Source organism: Vipera ursinii (assembly GCF_947247035.1).
Source record: "Vipera ursinii genome assembly, chromosome: 5".
Taxonomy (NCBI): Eukaryota; Metazoa; Chordata; class Lepidosauria; order Squamata; family Viperidae; genus Vipera; species Vipera ursinii.
Genome location: NC_139518.1, coordinates 9,058,987 through 9,078,416, shown reverse-complemented (window position 1 = coordinate 9,078,416; position 19,430 = coordinate 9,058,987). Strand labels below are relative to the sequence as shown.

Below are 19,430 nucleotides of genomic sequence, written 5' to 3'. Positions count from 1 at the left end.
TGATCCTGGTGCTTCCGCTGAGCCCTGACAGCCCTGCAGCTCCAGCCATCTCTCGTTCAGGCTTGTGCGGTGCTGCCACCGGTTCAGCTCATTCCCCTCCCGCACTACCACTTTTCTTGGGTGGTTGCGTACCACCTGCTAGGTGCCAATGTACCACAGGTGGTACCCGTACCACTGGTTGAAAAGTCCTGATTTAAACTATTACATCCAACCTCCAGATTAGAAGGGAATAGAGCTGGAAGGGACCTTGGAGGTCTTCTAGTCCAGCCCCCCTACCCCCGCTCATTGATGGCTGTCCAGCCTCAACGCCTCCAATAAAAGAGAGAACATCACCTCTCTTGAGTAATGGGTTCATCCATCACTGTCTTAACACTCTCCTTCCCTCCCTCCTTTCCCCTCTTTCTGGCTCCCGTAGCCAGACATTATCGTAAGGTGTAATAAGACTCTTCCTTTCATAAAGTAAAGCCATTATTTGACATCCCTAGACCAACGCCATCGGCATTGACAAAATCACCATAGGTGAATCGCGAAAGGCAGCTTTGCTCGGATCAGTTGATCCTGCAATCCTGCAATGATTCCTTTAAGATTGGGTTGTGGAACTATGGCCCCTGTATGATTTGTGGACTTCAACTCCCAGAATTGGGAGTTGAAGTCCACAAGTCATATGGGGGCCAGAGTTCCACACCTCTGTTTTAAGACCATCAAACATCCACATCTGCCTATCCCAGGTCCTTGGGAAGGACTCGATAGGTCAGAGGTCTTCAAACTTGGCCCTTTTATGACTTGTGGACTGGCTTGTGGACTGGCTTGTGCCTGGCTGAGGAATTCTGGGAGTTGAAGTCCACAAGTCATAAAAGGGCCAAGTTTGAAGACCTCTGCGATAGGTAGACAAAAATACCAAATCCAGTCTAAACATCTGACTGACTGTGCAACCAACCAATATAAAATAATTTATTAAATCTATAGTTGGAACAGGATTTTAACAGTGAAAACAGCACTGGAAAATAATTAAATGAATACCACACCATTACTGAGGTTCTAATCTGAATAGGGCTAGGAATTGAGTATCTTAGGAAAAAACAAATTAAAAATACGACATGCTTGCACATATCCGCATATCTTTATATACATACATATCTTTAAACATTTCCTTTAATTTATGGTAGAAAACACTTAAAAGAAACATGCTCTTTTGCACATAAATATATGAGTATTTTATACATTTATTTAAGAGCATGAGAAAAAGTAATAAACTTCTACGCCAAGTTTCTGAGTATCTAGATTAGAACTATAATGCTATAATGCTATTTTGGAGAATTGTGTAATTGTGTATAGGTGTGATCTGAACTCAGCAATGATCCATGAGCCAGGTTATGCAATAGGAAAAGTTATTTGTTTACAGGAAATCCATAAACAAAGAAACAAGCAGACTTTAGCAACTACATCCTACCAGGAATGTTCTGTTGCAAGCAATGGGGGCTACCGTCGCTTGATACAGGCAGATAAACTCCACAGAAAGGGTTTTATGCAGATTACTTTAATTCATCAGGCATCCTCTAAACATTCACTCACAGTTACTGGGGAGATTCTTCTGAAGCACATTTCATAATCTGATCCCAACACGTAGGTGAAAAGTAGTAGTATTTCCCATACTGAAGGAGCAAATAGTTCCCGTGGCTAGAATTTGTAAGAGCCCCGCTGGTCTGCACATAGCCAGAAATCCCAGCTATCCAATCAGAAGTCCCTCCTAATGGCCAATCCAAAACACAAATGTGACCGAGTGACTTAAAACTACATTACCCAAAAGGCTATCCCTTAAGGGGACAGTTCCTAATTCCTAAAATAGCTGTTTACTCTGACCAGCACATGTAACAATAATAATAATAAAGTTGGAAGGGACCTTGGAGGTCATCTAGTCCAACCCTCTATGGGTATGTTGCTGATCAAAATGGGCAAGCATTTAAGATGAGTAATTTCTTAGACAAAGCAGGAAAAAGTGTGGGAGCAAACACACAGAATATTCTTAACCACCTACACTTCCCCCTTTGTGGTCAAGACGCTACACAACCAGGACCACGGATGTCATATGTTCTTGAAGGGATCCAAAAAAATAATAAACTTTTATGTATAACTCAGCCATATTGTTCACTCTTTCTTGTTTGCGCTCTGTACTTTGCTCAGAGATAACTTAAAATTGTGCTGACCAAAGGAGAAAGAGAAAGCTGAGCTGTAACTTTAAATGTGTTCGCTACAGCTTGCAACTTATTGTTCTTCCCCTTTAACTTGCAAACCTAACTGCCCAAGGAGAAAGTTCTGGGCTGCTTGCCAGCAATTGTGTATTTGAAGGGTAAGCTCTGTAACAAGCTGTAACTGACATAACCTGATAAAGAATACAGGTATTGGGACGAAAAAAGAAATCTTTTAGCAGCCTGTTAGCGTGAGAGAGTGCCTTAGCTATAAAAGGGAAAAACTTTGTGTCTGTGTCTCTGTCTGTGTCTTTTTTCTCCTCTGTGTCTCTGTGTTAGAGACAAGAGATTACAAAGCACCCGGCTTTTCTTTTTGATCAAAAACTAAGCTGTGTTGTTTTCTGTAGCCTCGTGTTCAGAGTCTCTTTGGGATTTATTGGGATTCAGAGCTGAAAAACCTTACATTCTATAAGGGAACATTACATTTTCCAACTTGGCACCTTGTCCTTGTCCTGTGTTGGCTTTCCTACAAAAGCCTTTCACTAAGCTAAAGGAAACAACAAAGCTAAAGGAAGATACTTCCTGAAATTTAAACTCTTATTGAGTCAAGTGAGCCAGGATTTTGCTGAGTTTCTCTTAGCAGTGGCATCAGCATTTAAGGATAAGAGCTTATCCTTAAATTTAAGGATAAGACCTGCTAAGGATGGAGACGGGATGCTAATTTATGTACTCCTCTAGTCTATTCTAATCCTTGACCTACAACCATTGGTTTAGTGAATGCGGGAAGTTACAACAGCACTGTGAAAAGTGACTTAATGGCCATTTTTCACATTTACTGACCATTGCAGTATCCCCACGGTCACACGATCAAAGTTCGGATGCTGGCAATTGGCACGTATTCATTCACCTTTTATGACCTTCTCACCAGCAAAGTCAATGGGGAAGCCAGATTCAATTAACAATAGTGATACTAACTTAACTGCTGTGATTTGCCTAATAACTGTGGCAGGAAAGGTCACAAAAAGGGGCAGAATTAACAAATACCTTGAAAATTTTGGGCTCAGATGCACAGGCGGTTCTCTTTTAGTGACTGTTTGAAGTTATAGCGGCACTGGAAAAAAGTGACTTAGGACTGTTTTTCACATTTACGACTTGCAACGTCCCCAGGGCCACACGATCCAAATTCAGACACTTGGCTGCTGACTCGTATTTATCATCATTGTAGCATCCCGGGGTCATGCGATGCCCTTTTGTGACCTTCTGGCAAGCAAAGTCAATGGGGATACCAGATTCATTTAACAACCTAACTTAACAACTTAATATAATAATAATAATATAATATAAAGTTGGAAGGGACCTTGGAGGTCATCTAGTCCAACCCCCTGCTCAGGCAGGAAACCCTATACCATTTCAGGCAAATGGCTGTCCAGTGTCTTCTTAAAAACCTCCAGTGTTGGAGCATTCACCACCTCTAGAGGCAGGTTGTTCCACTGGTTAATTGTTCTAACTGTCAGGAAGTTTATCCTTAGTTCTAGGTTGCTTCTCTCTTTGGTTAGTTTCCATCCATTGCTTCTTGTCCTGCTTTCAGGTGCTTTGGAGAATAACTTGACTCCCTCTTCTTTGTGGCAGCCCCTGAGATATTAGAAGACTGCTATCATGTCACCCCTCACCCTTCTCTTCATTAAACTACACATACCCAATTCCAGCAACCGTTCCCTATATGAATCACTTGCAGTGATTCTCTTAACAACTGTGGCAAGAAAGGTGATATAATGGGGCACAATTCACTTAACCAATGTCTCATTTAGCAACACAAATTTGGGGCTCAGTTGTGGTCGTAAGGCGAGGACAACCTATACAAGCTCCCAGAAAAATGCTTCAGTAGACAACCAGTTTCAATTTTTTCTGAAGTCCAAATAACAACGTAAAGGTTTCATTTCCACTTATTTATGTAAGCACAGTATCCTGAAATTGATATTGAAATCTTACCTCAAAACTAAACTGTTCAGATTATTGATTCTGTTGTCATAAATAAGATGGGCGCTCTTTGTTCACTAACGCCTACCTATGGTGTATGGATGGTAGATCCAAGAGTTGAATGGCAGGCAAAAATGATAAATAAGATTTAACACGGGGCCAGGCTTGGACAAACCAGGTTATCTGGCTTGCAGGTATTCAAATCTTGAGAGATTATACATTGGGAAGGGATCAAAGCAGCAATATTCCAAAATTTGGAAGGGATGAAAATAATTGCTCTTTGACCTTACCCTGTTGAAGAAGAAGGAGTGAAATAATCCAGGTTCAAAACCACATCAAAGCTTGCAATAGTGGAAGACTTACCTAGGAATGCTAGTTAAGTAGGTGACAACATTCAGAAAATCTTCATTGGGGATCTCGCTGAAACCCGGATATTCGGGGAAGGTAATGATTGGGGCCCCATCCTTCCCTCTTCCACCTGCAAGAGAAATTGGTTTCTCAGTGGGCAAAGCAACAACAATAGCAATAACAACAACTGACGGAACATTGATAAGAGAAAATCCCCACTTTGCACGGTGCATCCACACAAGTCCTATTAGCTACAGCAAGGGCTTTTCCAACCAGTGGTAGGGGTACCACTTGTAGTACATTGGCACCTGGCAGGTGGTACGTGACCATCCTAGAAAAGTGGCAGCAGGAGAAGGGAATGAGCTGAACCGGTAGCAGCACCGCACAAGCCTGAGCGAGAGATGGCTGGAGCTGCAGGGCTGTCAGGGCTCAGCAGAAGCACCAGGATCAGCGCCAGGCTCCAGCTGGAGCTCGGCGCTGATCCTGGCCCTTCTGAGCCCAGAAGAAGCACCGATCAGCTGTTGCAGCATCTCTGGTCACACTGTCCCAGGGTCATGTGAAGTGACCAAAACCTGCTGCAACCACCCAGCAGATGGGGGAGGGGAATAAAAACCGAACACAACCCCACCCCACCCCCGCTGCCAATCCTCAACAGAAATGCTCACAACAGTGAAAACTTCGGACAGGAGAAAGAGCGCCGCCGGGGGGGCAGGCAGTTGTCTTGCGTGGCTGTGGCTTGGGGGGGGCACTTTTTTCAGTGCCATTGTAACTTCGAACAGTCACTAAGCGAACTGTTGTAAGTCGAGGACTACCTGTACTTCATCACTTTTTTCCTTTTTTTTTTTTGGTCATCAAGATTTTGACATCTTGCTAGGCGACTGGAAGTACTCGGATGTTGCCATATCCTAAAAGTGGTACAGTGGGTGAAAAGGTTGAAAAGCCCTGAGCTGCAGTACCTGTGTAGCTACGGGTAATCCTCGACTTACAAACTTACTTTTAGTGACCACTTGAAGTTACAGTGGCATGGAAAAAAGTGACTTGCGACTAACAAAGGAGAATATTTGTCGCTCAGGGGTTGAAATGAGGGGTTCTTGGTACTCTCTGAGCTTGCTTGTTTTCTTGCATACATTTCATTACCCAAACTAGGTCACGTCATCAAACTAGCACGGATGATGTTTACCTAGTTTGGGTAATGAAATGTCTGCAACAAGCAAGCTCAGAGAGTACCAAGGACCTCTGACCATTTTTCACACTTACAACTGTTGCAGCATCCCCATGGGTCACATGATCAAAATTCAGACGCTTGGCAACTGGCATGTATTTTATGACGGGTTGCCGTGTCCCGGGGTCACGTGATCCCCTTTTGCGACCTTCTGACAAGCAAAGTCAGTGGGGAAAAGTCTGATTCGCTTAACAACTGCGTTGCTAACTTAAGAACTGCATTGATTCCCTTAACAACTGTGGCAAGAAAGGTCATAGAATGAGGCAAAATTCTCTTAACTCGCTTAGCAACAGAAATTTTTGACTAAGGTAAGGTCGTAAGTCAAGGACTACCTGGACAGTATTTGCTTTCTTGCTCCTGCAATCACAGTCGTTGCTCGGCATTCAGTGGTGTCATTAATATTGTGTCCTTCCCAACATAAATCCATTCTGGGCACTTGCTTTTCAAACTAAGGATGCAAACAGTGGAGCCAGCTAAACAGAACATAGAATATACAGTAGTGGCCAAAACTGTGGAAAGCTTTGAGGGAAAGTGTATTTTTGCAGTTTGACGGCTAGTAACACCACTTTTTTTTTTTTGGAGTAGTACCATAAAATCATATATCAAGGGAAAGATAATTTAATGAAGAATATAACGCAACAAAGTTTGTTCAATTATCTGTACTGCATCCTATGAAAAGTTATAGCCCAATAACCAGGAAAAGGAAGCACAACTTGCTTAGGTTGAGATCAGGCAGCTTTCCTTCATCTGATTGTAGCCAATGAGCATGAGTGTTTACAGAGCCAATCAGGTGTCATCTTGTTTTGGCAACGAGCCAATCAGATCACAGTAGGATTCAGTTATTGATGTCACGTATAGAAGCTGAGAAGAGGACATTTGTCAGGGTGTTACGTGATCGCCATCAAGTTGGTTGGGTTTTTTTGTGTGTGTGTTCTTTCATTTAGTGAGCTCGCAAAACGTAATAAAATTAAAGTAATGGCGCAAAGAATTGACCGGTCGCCCAGAAAGCGATGTAGAATAGTATTATTAAGTGAACAAGGCTACAGTTATAAAGAAATGAGAAGAAAAATTGGTGGAAAGTTAACCAAAGGAGGCATTTCTACTGTACACTTTCCCCAAAAGGTTCCCACCATTTTGGCCATTGCTGTAGAATCCTAGCGCTGGAAGGGACCTTGGAGGTCTTCTAGTCCAACCCCCTGCTCAAGGCAGGAGACGTTATACCCACCCAGTGGCCCCATAAACTGCCAGCTTTCTCCCCATCCTGACTTGGTCTTCTGCACCCGAATCATTTAATGCGGGGGTCCCCATGACCTGCTACTGAGCTGCGACCCGTTCAGAACCGGGCTATGCCTGCTGCTGGCACAAATGGAGCTTCCCTCGCACAAATGGAACTGCACTCGTAAACGCTCGGACCTGTCCGCTCGCACCAAACCATTTCCTCCTACCACCTCCCATCAGTCCGCAAAGCCAGGAAAGTTGGGGACCACTGATTTAAATGGCAGCTTAGCCATTCTCTTCTTTATCCCCATGTGACTCTGTCACCCCAGTGAGGACCCTAAGGGGGAGGGGTATTTATCTTACCCTCTAGCAGTGGCGTAGCGTGGGTTGTCAGCACCCGGGGCAAGGCAAGTAATTTGCACCCCCTAACCCGTGGATTTTAGCACTCGAGTCTCTTCCACTAGATTAGTTAAAGAAACCCTTACCCCCTAAGCCAGGGGTGTCAAACTCAATTTCATTGAGGGCCGCATCAGCATTGCGGTTGCCCTCAAGGGGCCAGGTGGGTTTGGCCAGGGTGGGCATGGCCAGCTCTACATCATTCGCATCAAGGGTGCCTATGGGGGCCTGGGCAGGAGTGGGACAGATCTGAGGGTCTCTGGCAGAAGGAGGGTCTCTGGGCCAGGGCCGAGGCAGTGGGGGCCGTTTCCTCACTGTTTCCAGGATGGCTTCGCGGGCCACATGAAACCACTTTGCGGGCCGCATCTGGCCCCCGGGCCTTGTGTTTGACATGTCTGCCCTAAGCACATGTATTGCCGCTGCACTGTCCCTCCCCCAGATAGCCCCTCGCTCTCTCTCCGCACCGCACCGCAGGCCTGGCACACACACCCTCCACAGTGGGCAGCGACCCGGCGGCTCGGATCGGATTCGCACAGCCAGCACTGCAGTGAGAGAGAGTGAGTGAGCCAGGCAGGGGCAGAGAGCTGCGAGTGCGAGCGCGCCCCCAGATGTTGCGCCCGGTGCGCCCGCCCCCCCCCCCCGCACCCCCCCGCTGCGCCACTGCCTTCTAGGCCTGCTTGCTGTTTCTCCCCCCAACTCTTCACAGTTATAGCAAGAAGCCACAAGCCCGAGCAAGTCAGCGAAAGTTAAGTTTTTACAAAATCCCGGTTCGCCAAGGGAGCCAGGACTGTTTTGCGTTTTGGGGAAGACGTTTATTGTTGGCAGAGGAAAGTTAACAGAAGATTCAAACAGGATCAGATTAAAAACTGGGGACCCCATGAGACGCTGTAAAAATATGTGGCGTGTAAGCCAAAGGATTGTCTGGAAGTTCCAAAAGACTTGTGATTATACACAGAAAGCAAGGATGAAGTTCCTGGCGGTCAACACAGAGACTGGACTTGCTTTGATGACCTCTGCGGTCTGAGTGATTGTGGGCGAGCACCGAAAATGGAATTGTACTAATCTGAGATTTTAGTTTCAGGCTGAGGTTATGTAACATCCCTTTCTAATGATCCTGCAGTGCAGAGCTGCTGCCTCTGGTGTTCACATAGGAGAGTCAAAGTCAGATAAGCAAAGATAGCAATAATTGTGCAAAACAGTTTTGTACTAAGCAGTTCTCTGAGACTGCTAATATGTCTGCTTTCCCCAACTGGCAGGATTTAGATGGATTGTCTATGGAGAGCCAGGTCATGATTGTCCCAAGGTGCTTTTCCAAAAGGCCACTGGATTTTCTTGGAAGATCTGAAGAAGCCTCTTGGATGAGAAGCAAAATGTTTTCAAAGAAAGAAACCAAACCAAACCAGGAACGTCCAGCTGCCTTTTGGAAAAGCGCCTTGGATTCAGATGGGTTTTAAGCCACGTGGATGGGGAATTCTGGAAAATGAAGTCTTAAGATATTTGCGTAGCATTAAATTGGGTGGTCAAGAGAAAAAAAACAAAAACCCAAGGACCTTCAAAGAAATCAGTTTACAGTTCTCACTTGAGGCACAAATGACCAGACCTCAGTGATCGACCTTATGGGATGATCCAACTTGCTGGAGAAAGCTCTGAGGCTGGGAAAGGTGAAAGGAAAGAGAAGAGGAGCAAACCGGCAGCAAAGTAGAGGGTTATGGTGGTGATGGGTGCACCATTGGAACTGCTGAAGGATCAGATTATGGACAATTATGCAGCAAATCTATCGGAGGGGTTGATAGGACTATATGGAAGGGACCTCATCAATTAAGTTGGGATGTGCATAAGCAACATCAGAGCTGTGGTGGCACAGTGGTTAGAGTGCAGTATTGCAGGCAAACCCTGCCCACTGCTAGGAGTTCGATTCTCACCGGCTCAAGGTTGACTCCGCCTTCCATCCTTCTGAGGTCAGTAAAACGAGGACCCAGATTGTTGGGGGACAATATGCTGACTTTGTAAACTGCTTAGAGATGACTGCAAAGCACTATGGAGCAGTAGGTGAGTCTAAGTGCTATTGCTATAAACAAGCTGGTTTAACTGCTGCTTCCTTTGTCCAGGGTTTTCATTCAAATCAAAAATTTCCATGGGCCTTTGTAGCTTTCTACCAGCACTCAGGTGTGACTCAGTTAACAACCACCTTGTTTAGCAATGGAAATTCTGATCCCTATTCTGGCTGTAAATCAAGGACTATTTGTATGCACAGAGATTAAAGCAATCTGCTTCTGCTGGCAGTATGGCAGCATATCATTAAGGATCAAAGATGGTCTATTAAGATGCCCTCAAGCCAGATTTTTAACCTATAGCCACCCTCCTTTGCTCTGGATGAACTTGTTCATACACTTTACAGGTAGTCCTTGGCTTACAACCACAACTGAGTCCAGCATTTCTGTTGCTAAGTGAAACATTTAAGTGAATTTTGCCCCATTTTACGATCTTTCTTGCCACAGTTGTTACATGAATCACTGCAGTTGTTAAATTAGTTACACTGTTAGGAGTCATGGTGGCACCGTGGTTAGAATGCAGTACTGCAGGCTACTCCTTTTGACTACCGGCTGTCAGCAGTTCGATTATCACTGGCTCAAGGTTGACTCATCCTTCGTCGGTAAAATGAGGACCCAGATTCTTGGGGGTGGGGTGGGGGGCAAATATGCTAACTCTGTAAACCGCTTAGAGAGGACTGTGAAGCGGCATATAAGTCTAAGTGCTATTGCTATCTGCCCTCCCCATTGACTTTGCTTGTCAGATGGTTGCAAAATCACCCCAGGACATTGCAGCCATTTTATGTATGAGTCAGTTGCCAAGCATCCGAGTTTTGATCATGTGACCATAGGGATGCTACAATGGCCGTCTCCGAAAAATGGCCATAAGCCACTTTTTTTCAGTGCCAATGTAACTTCGAACGGTCACTAAATGAAGTGTTGTAAGTCGAGGACTGCCTCCAATCCTCTTGTTTCCCCAACACTTTTGCCTTTTCTTTTTTGTCAAAGAACAACTGTTAGCAGAAGGAAGTTGAAATAAGAACACAACATTTGTATTGATACCTCCAAAGAGCTTTCAGTCTGGAAATACCTAATTTGTATGATCTTCCAGGTGGATAATATGATGATATTCATATAATAGCTTGATGCTTGCAGGGAAGTGTTGTCTATGCAGGGGAAGAAAAGAAAAAAAAAAGACAAGAAAAAGGGGGGGAAAAGGAGGGCACCACTGACACCTTGTGGACACGACTGGTACTGAACAAAGGAGGGGGGGAAAGGGTTGAGCTGTATTTTGGGAAAGTGAGCTCAGCAAAAAATAAAAACAGCAGCAGCAGCAGCTGATATATAGTCCTGCGTTGGTGCACAGAACGAAAGGAGCCAGCAGAGTTGATGGCATCTCTGTGTTGCTTGGGAATATCATTAAATATGAATGATGATGGAATACGATGGAACTTCATTCAGAGTACAAAGGGCCAGATCAGGGTGTGCTTAAGGGAAGAGGGAAAAGGGGAGTTTAAGATTAAGTTTAAGTTTATTGAATTTATATACCGCCCTTTTCCCGTAGGACTCAGGGCGGTTCACAAGGTAATTAAAAACGTCAATACAATGCAATAGTTAAAAACAATTAAAAATAATTAAATTTGATCCCTGAAAAATATAAAACCCCCAATTAAAAACTCTCAGCCTGGACCAGAAAGCTCAAAGAGCCAGGTCTTCAGGTCCCGGCGGAATGAACAAAGGTCGGGGGCAGTCCTCAACTCCACGGGCAGCTGGTTCCAGAGGGCAGGCACACCCACTGAGAAGGCCCTCCCCCTGGGTGTTATCTGCCGGAGGGGGGAAGGAGGACATTCACCTTTCCCCAATTCTCTGCTTTTCTCTTTTCGTCAACTCTCTCGGTTCATTTGCAGTCCAAGAAGACACGGAATACACATTTTGGAAATTAGAAGCAACTGGAAGCTTGCCACACAGGGAAGGGTAAAAGCTGTGCTGTTCCATTCAGCCTCCTGCTATTAATTCTAGAGTTGGGAAGGATGGGTGTCTTTTTTTCCCCAGCATGTCTCATTTTTGAAGCCGCTGGACATAAGCCAAGGACCTGCTGTATTCTTCTAGTGATTTTGATAGGATATCCCCGCTTGGAAGATTCACCGCCATCCCAATTTTTTGGCCACTTCAGGATTACGTCTCTGATTATGGATCCATGAAATCCTAGAGATTTAGCAACGATTAACCTTTTTTAGACTGTTTTACAGAACAAACTCTGATTTGAACAGGGCATGCCAGGTCTCCAGAGTCTATGTAAGGGGTCTTCTGGAGACCTGGCATGCCCTGTTCAAATCAGAGTTTGTTCTGTAAAACAGGAAGGATTTATACTCCTTGCAGACAGCTGGTCATTTGCATTCTTTGAGAGAGTCGTTGAGGGCACCTGGAGGTTTATCTGCAGTGCAAATGGGTGCCTGGCTGAGGAATTCTGGGAGTTGAAGTCCACAAGTCATAAAAGGGCCAAGTTTCAAGACCCCTGGTTCTATGTGGTGAGAAGTTCACTGTGATGAGAGAAAGTAAAACTTGGTGAAATTTACTCAAAAAGGGCTGGTCCAAATCAGGCACAATTGTTTAATGTGATACTCACAGAAGTACCCCTAGTTACCCCATTTACAGACTTAGGGCCACAGTTGAGTGCAGAATTTCCATTGCTAAGCAAGATAGCCGTTACGTGAGCTGCACCCCATTTTATGACCCTTTTTTTGCCACAGTTGTTAAGGAAATCATTGCAGTTGTTGTGACTCACGCAGTGAAGCAAATCTGGCTTCCCCCCACCCCATTGACTGCTTGCCAGCAGCCAGCTGGAAAAGTTGCCCTGTCATAAGTCCATGCAGTTGCTGAGCCCCTGAATTTTGATCAAGTGACCATGGAGGAAGCTGCAATGGTTGTGTTTAAAAAAACAAATCGGAAGTCACTTTTTCCCATGCTTTTGTAACTCTGAACGACCACTAAAGGAAAGGTGGTTAGTTGAGAACTATCTGTCCTTGGAATAACTGGCTGGGGGATAATTAACTTTTTCACACTGGCCACGTTGCATGTGACGGGTGACTTTGTCTCTGACATGCAGGCAACAAGACCAAAGGCTGGTATAATTTGTTCCCTCAGATGCCATTTGTTTGGCAGGAGCTTCATGAAGCCCTGATAACATCCACTGTGAAAGAGATTAATAATTCAGGAAAATCTAAAAGAGAGGCTAAGGCAGGGGTGTCAAGCTCAATTTCATTGAGGGCCGCATCAGCATTGCAGTTGCCCTCAGGGGGCCGGGTGGGTATGGCCAGGGTGGGCGTGGCCTACTGGGTGGGTGTGGCTAGAGTGCGTATGGCCTACTGGGTGGGCGTGGCCAGCTCTACATCGTTCGTATCAAGGGTGCCTATGGGGGCCTGGGCAGGAGTGGGACAGATCTGAGGGTCTCTGGCAGAAGGAGGGTCTCTGGGCCAGGGCCAAGGCAGTGGGGGCCGTTCCCTCACTGTTTCCAGGATGGCTTCGCGGGCCACATGAAACCACTTCGCGGGCCGGATCCGGCCCCCTGGCCTTGTGTTTGACATGTCTGGGCTAAGGCTTTTTCAGGGAACTATAACTGCTGATAGTACCCAAATGGCACAGCAGGTGGCAGTATTTAGTCAGCCTTGATTGATCTCCAAGAAAATAAGCAGGGTTGAACATGGTTAGGATACAGATAAGCGACACCTGGGAAATTCTAAGTCAGTAGGCTAGCCTAAGAAACCCTTGAAGAAAGAAAGGCAAGCTCATTTCAAATTAGAATAGAAGACCTTGGGGGGGGTCTTCCAGTCCAACCCCCTGCTCAGGCAGGAAACCCTATACCCTTTTAAACAAAAGGTTGTCCAATCTCTTCTTACAAACTTCTAGCATTGAGCATTCACAACTTCTGCAGGCAGGTTGTTCCACTGATTAATCGTTCTCCCTGTCAGGAAGTTTCTCCTTAGTTCTAGGTTGCTTCTCTCCTTGGTTAGTTTCCCTCCATTGCTTCTTGTCCTGCCTTCAGGTGCTTCAGAGAATAGGTTGACCCCCTGTTCTTTCTGGCAACCTCTGAGATACTGGAACACTATCATGTCACCCCTCATCCTTCTCTTCATTAGACTAGTCCAGGGGTAGGCAACCTTGGCGCTTTTATGACTCATGGACATCAACTCCCAGAATTTCTGAGCCAGCTATGGCTCAGGAGTTCTGGGAGCTGAAGTCCATGAGTCATAAAAGCGCCAAGGATGCCTACCCCTGGACTAGACATACCCAATTCCAGCAACCGTCCCTTATATGTTTTAGCCTCCAGTCCCCTGATCATCTTTGTTGCTCTTCTCTGCACTCTATCTAGATTCTCAACATCTTTTTTTACATCGTGGTGAGCAAAACTGGATGCAGTATGCCAGGTGTGGCCTTACCTATTATTACCAAGAAAACAGCATGAGCTAGTCCAGGGGTATGCAACCTTGGCTCTTTTATGACTCGTGGACTTCAACTCCCAGAATTCCTGAGCCAGCCATGCTGGCTCAGGAATTCTGGGAGTTGAAGTCCACGAGTCATAAAAGAGCCAAGGTTGCCTACCCCTGAGCTAGTCCATGTAATTACTAGCTTGACTCGAGGTATCTAAGCATATATTTTATTCATCAAATAAACAGGTTCTCCAGGTATTCGATATCTATTTCAGTTAACAAGAGGAAGAGGTATCCAATATAGATAGTTCTCAACTTATAACCATAACAGAGCCTGGAATTTCTGTCGTAAGTCATGATGGACATAAATCAAGGCTCTCATGTGACTGGACTCAATTTTACAACTTTTCTTGCAGTGGTTATTAAGCAAAGGCCATGGTTGTTAAGTGAACACACCAATCGTTAAGCAAACATCATGGTCATTAAGAGAATCCATGTATTCCTATGGGGGGTTTGTTTTGGTGGAAACTGGCCAAAAAACCATTACAAACAGTGAATCACAGTTCTGTGACTAATGAATAATGCAACTGGGGGTAAAGGCAAGGTGATAGCAAAGCACCTAAAAAGCGCGCAGGGGGGGAGAGGGGAGTATTGCAGCCATCACAAGTATTTGGGGGGGGGGTCCTTCATAACTCCAAACTATCACTAATTCACTGTTCATTAAGTGAGGACTGTGTATAATGATTCCAAGAAAATTAATATAGTGAGATTGGCTGCAGGGTGTAAGGGGTTGGGCTTATGCAAATCCCAGCAGAGTTCTCCGTTATCGGAAAACTGCAATGATGTACATCTGTTTAATGGATGCCATAAAAGCTTCAATTTCACTTTCGTTAAAAAAAAAAGACTCATTTCCATTAACAGAAGATGGTTAGCAGAATGTGTGACATACCCATCGCTTGAAAAAAGGGCATAACAGAAGTTGTAACAGAATAACAGAGTTGGAAGGGACCGTGGAGGTCTTCTAGTCCAAACCTCTGCTTTCAGACAAATGGTTGTCCAGTCTCTTCTTAAAAACTCCCAGTGTTGGGTGTCTATGGAGATTCTCAGTCCATAGACATTTAGCTATGCAGTTTGGGACGAATGCCCTTCGAATGGTGCGGGAGCATGAATGGATTTCCAGAAAATGTTGCAGACTACAGGAACCATTTGCACTTCAGTTTGAGATGCAGACAACGCAGACTCATCCCCAACAGCCTGTGCCTGTCTTCAACAGTGAAGGGACACACCCATTTGCACTGCTCAGGTGACCCTGAGGGCACAGATAAACCTCCAGGTGCCCTCAACGACTCTCTCAAAGAATGCAAATGACCAGCTGTCTACAAGAAGAATAAATCCTTCCGTTCCCCATCATCCAGTCAGAACTGAAGAAGCTTCTTGGATGAGAAGGGAAAAGTCTTCAAAGAAAAACAAGAAAGTCCAGTTGCCTCCTGAAAAAGCAACTTTGGGACAACCGGTGTTGAAGTACCCACAACTTCTGAAGGCAAGTCATTCCACTGATCGTTTTCACTGCCAAGAAAAAGATGGGAAATATCGAGGCCACTGAAGCCTTGATCTTACCTGACAAAATGGCAAACTGTCGGTGCAGTTGTTCAATGATCTCCACCGCCGTGACAGGCCTGATCTCCTGTTGCATTATTTCATCTGTACAAGAAGGGAAGAGAGACAGAGGAATTACGCCATAACCCAGCCATACAAGGGAGATACTCAGATGTGAATTCCTGGTTTGTTGACAGTTTGGGCCATGTTTTCACCTCTGGCTTTTGTCACTTGAGTTCCAGCCCCCTTCATCCCCCACCTGACCCTTGCATGCAAAATCTTGTTGACGAAGAAGCAGCATCTTTACTTTCATTTCTCCAGTGTGTTGCCTTTGCAGTTGTGCAGAACAAATCATAAATCAAACTTCAGGGTGTTGGCCGGGTGGCCTTCCGGCACAAAACAACTTGTGGCTCTTTCTTATAAGATAAAGCAAGTGTTATCCCAGTTCTGTGAAACAGCCTCGCCTGTGTTGAGCAATCGCGTGCTGGACCCCATCCAGGCAACAGATGTGCTATTTTTTTTCCAGAAATGTATGAAAATATTGTGATTATGCTTTTATTGGGCATTTAATGCATTCCTCCTTAATTCCTGCTCCAAAGGACGTAAGATTTCAGGGCATGGCAAAACTCAATTCTCTCCACCCATAGATGTTCTGCAGTGAAAATGTGCAAAAATGGATACAAGTAGTCCTTGACTTATAACTTTTTGTTTAGTGACCATTTGAAATTACAAGTGACTTATGACCATTTATCACACTTATGAGTGTTGCAGCAGCCTGGGTTGCCCTGCTGCCCCCACACATACAGCAAAAGCTCTACAGGTGTTTATTCAAGAGAGAGAGAGAGAGAGAGAGAGAGAGAGAGAGAGAGAGAGAGAGAGAGAAGAAAGAGGAGAGAGAGAGAGAGAGAGAGAGAGAGAGAGAGAGAGAGAGAGAGAGAGAGAGAGAGATCATCAGAAAGCACCTCTTGCAGAGGTCTGGATTCTGAGCTCAGTACTGCAAGGGTCACTGGGTAACAGAGTCCAATGGGCACACACAAAATCCAGGAAAGCAATCCACAAATCAAACAGGTCAGGATACATGACATGAGCACACAAGGCACAGAACTGGGCATGTTGTTCCAGCAAAACTCAATTCCTCAGGGATTAAGTAGGCAATGCTGATGCAGCCCTCCATGAGAGGCGAGGTTGCCTCCTTACGAGTAATCTCGCTGACCGGCATTGTGCCTGTCTCCTCTTTGCTCTATGTGTCCTTGGAACAGGAGGAGGTGTGGACTCCCTCACTGCTAATGGGTGGCAGCTGCTCCCAGTCCTTGGCTGGAGCCTCCTGGCCAACTTGCTGCAGCTGAGGCTGCTCCATCAGGCTAGCACTCTCCGAGCCCCGATCCTGACCAAGACTATGCTCCGTGCTTTCCTGTGCTGACTCAAAGTCAACCTCTTCCTCTGAACTCGTGGCCAAGGAGGGGTCCATGGGTAGATCTATGACATAGCCTCACGGCGGAATGGGACAACTCACCGTGGCCATGTCACCACAGCTATCTCACCACAGCCAACTCTCCACAGGACAAACTCTCCACGGCCAACTCACCATGGGATAAGTCCACGCGGGATAACTCAGTGTGATAAATGTTATTTGCCACTGTTTCTTCAACATTATTTCCATTGACACAAATGGAAATAATGTATAAAAAAACAATGGCAGATAACATTCATCATGTTGAGCTATCCCACACAGATTGTCTGGCAGCGAGTTGCCCCGTGGCAATTTGGCTGTGACGAGATGGCCATGGAAATTTGACTGCGGCAAGATGGCTGCGGTTAGATGGCTACGGCAAGTTGTCCAGAACTCCCCCCCCATACGGTCACATGATCAAAATTCAGGTGCTTGGCAACTGACACATATTTATGATGGTGGCAGTGTCCTGGGGTCACATGATCACCTTTTGCGACCTTCTGACAAGCAAAGTCAATATGGAAGTCAGATTCACTTAGCCATGTTACTAAAGTGATTCACTGAACAACTGAGGGAAGACGTAAGATGGGCAAAACACATTTAACAACTGTCTCACTTAGCAGCAGAAATGTTGGGCTCAATTGTCATAAGTCGAGGACCAAGTGTATACATATGTGTACAGGGAAGCCCGGGGGGAGCTGCCTACACTCCATTTTGACTCTTAGCATGATGAGCGAGAGAAAAAGTAACTATACATGTTTCTCTCTCTTTCTCTGCTTCCTTGCCAACTTTTTTTTTTGTATGAATACCACATCAGAAACCCTGAATTTTATCCTTAGACAGGGATAGGATAATTTTGTCTTTCTTGACTTGTGGTGGTTTCTTCCTAGTCAGCACATTCCCTTGAGTCATTATTGTCTGGTGACAAACCCACCTACCTCACAAAATCTCTTGATGTCTGTTCTGAATTGTACACTACATGATGTAAAGAATCCCTGCTTGCTTTAAAGCAAAGGTGGGCTGCCATGTTTCTTTTGAGTCATCCTAGGGCAGGGCTAGGCAACCTTGGCTCTTTTATGACTCGTGGACTTCAGCTACCAGAATTCCTGAGCCATTCTGGGAGTTGAAGTCCATGAGTCATAAAACAGCCAAGGTTGCCTAGCCCTGTCCTAGGGCAACTGGAACTTACAATGCTTTTTCTCATTATTTGGAAAAGCATCTATCAGCCCTTCAAAGGAGGTCTGATCAGAAAATGGACACCACAAGCAAAAACGGAGCTCTACTTAATAAACGGAGGCTATAATAACAATCTAATTAGGCAATTTCCCTTTGCTCCATCTTATACCAAAGTCAGTCAAGGTGGGGAAATCTTGAATTTCTTTCTCACAATGTCTGGTTTTCCCAGACTGAGCTCATGTTTTGCTGAGGGCCTCTGCATATCTTCTCCAAGATTATCTCCAGGTTCCTCTCCAGCAGTGTTTCTCAAACTGCCTAGGGAATTCTGGAAGTTGAGGCTCTCCCATCCTAAATTTGCTGAAATTGAGAAACTCTGCTCTACAGCATGATAAAGCTCATTGCAAAGAGGCAGAGAGGAGACAGGTCTGCTGCAATAACAATGCATCACGGTTAACAACCTCCCTCAAAGGATAGGTTCTCAATCCTTTGGGGTAGCATTTAGACTTATATACCACTTTGTAGAGCTTTACAGCCTTCAGCAGTTTACAATCTGGGTCCTCATTTTACCGACCTCGAAAGGATGGAAGGCTGAGTCAACCTTGAGCCAGTGGGGATTGAACTCCTGGCAGTTAGCAGTCAGTTAGCCTGCAATACTGCATTCTAACCACTGCACCAGCATGGCTCAGGGCTCAAGCTAGTCCTTGACGTACAACTGTAGTCCTTGATTTATTGCTCATTTCATAATCTCATTTGAGGTTACAATAGACCTCTTGCCAAAGGTACTTATGATCAAGTTCCGATGGCTTTGCCCCCCTAAGTCACATGACCACATCTCAGGCAGCTGACCCAGAATTATGGCCATTTGCAGAGTCCTACAGTGTCACGGCTGTGTTTTATGATGTTTTTGCTAGCATTAATTTTCCGTTTACAGCAAAAATGGCCCAGGGCAAACAAGAGGTTTTAATTCACAACCATGACAATGACTGCCACAAAAAGGTTGTAAAAAGAAATCCGAGGACTTACATCATCATCATCATCATCATCATCATCATCATCATCATCATCATCATCATCATGAGTCTAAGAAAAAGAACTGGGGAAAATTATGAAATACCACGACCTGGCCATCGAAACTGCACAATTATGGATGAAATGTGTAACAGTGATACCCATTGTCATTGGGGTACTGGGAACTATGTCCAAAAACTTTGCAAAATACATCAAGAAATTGCAGCTTCCTGCAATAACTCCAGCAAAGCTACAAAAAACTGCGCTAATCGGAACATCTTACATTTTAAGGAGATACTTGGTTGATAACTAGGATGCTGGCAGCAACCCGTGTCAACCATCAGCCTGTCAATTTGAGTGTTCAGTTGACTGAGTTTCATGTTTTATGGATAAAAG

General features: G+C 45.1%; 2 protein-coding genes across 2 annotated transcripts in view; one reads left to right on the top strand and one right to left on the bottom strand.

Annotated features, from left to right (window-relative positions):
• MCF2L2 (MCF.2 cell line derived transforming sequence-like 2) overlaps nucleotides 1-19,430 on the bottom strand; it is a gene marked incomplete at its 5' end in the record, with an annotated part of 216,523 nt that overhangs the window by 150,390 nt on the left and 46,703 nt on the right. Inside the window, 2 exons of the mRNA XM_083363877.1 lie at nucleotides 4,527-4,641; nucleotides 15,422-15,505. Coding sequence (XP_083220003.1) covers nucleotides 4,527-4,641; nucleotides 15,422-15,505 — 199 coding nt within the window. The remainder of the gene's footprint in view (nucleotides 1-4,526; nucleotides 4,642-15,421; nucleotides 15,506-19,430) is intronic.
• ATP11B (ATPase phospholipid transporting 11B (putative)) overlaps nucleotides 1-19,430 on the top strand; it is a 412,741-nt gene that overhangs the window by 351,543 nt on the left and 41,768 nt on the right. The gene's annotated exons all lie outside the window — the stretch shown is intronic.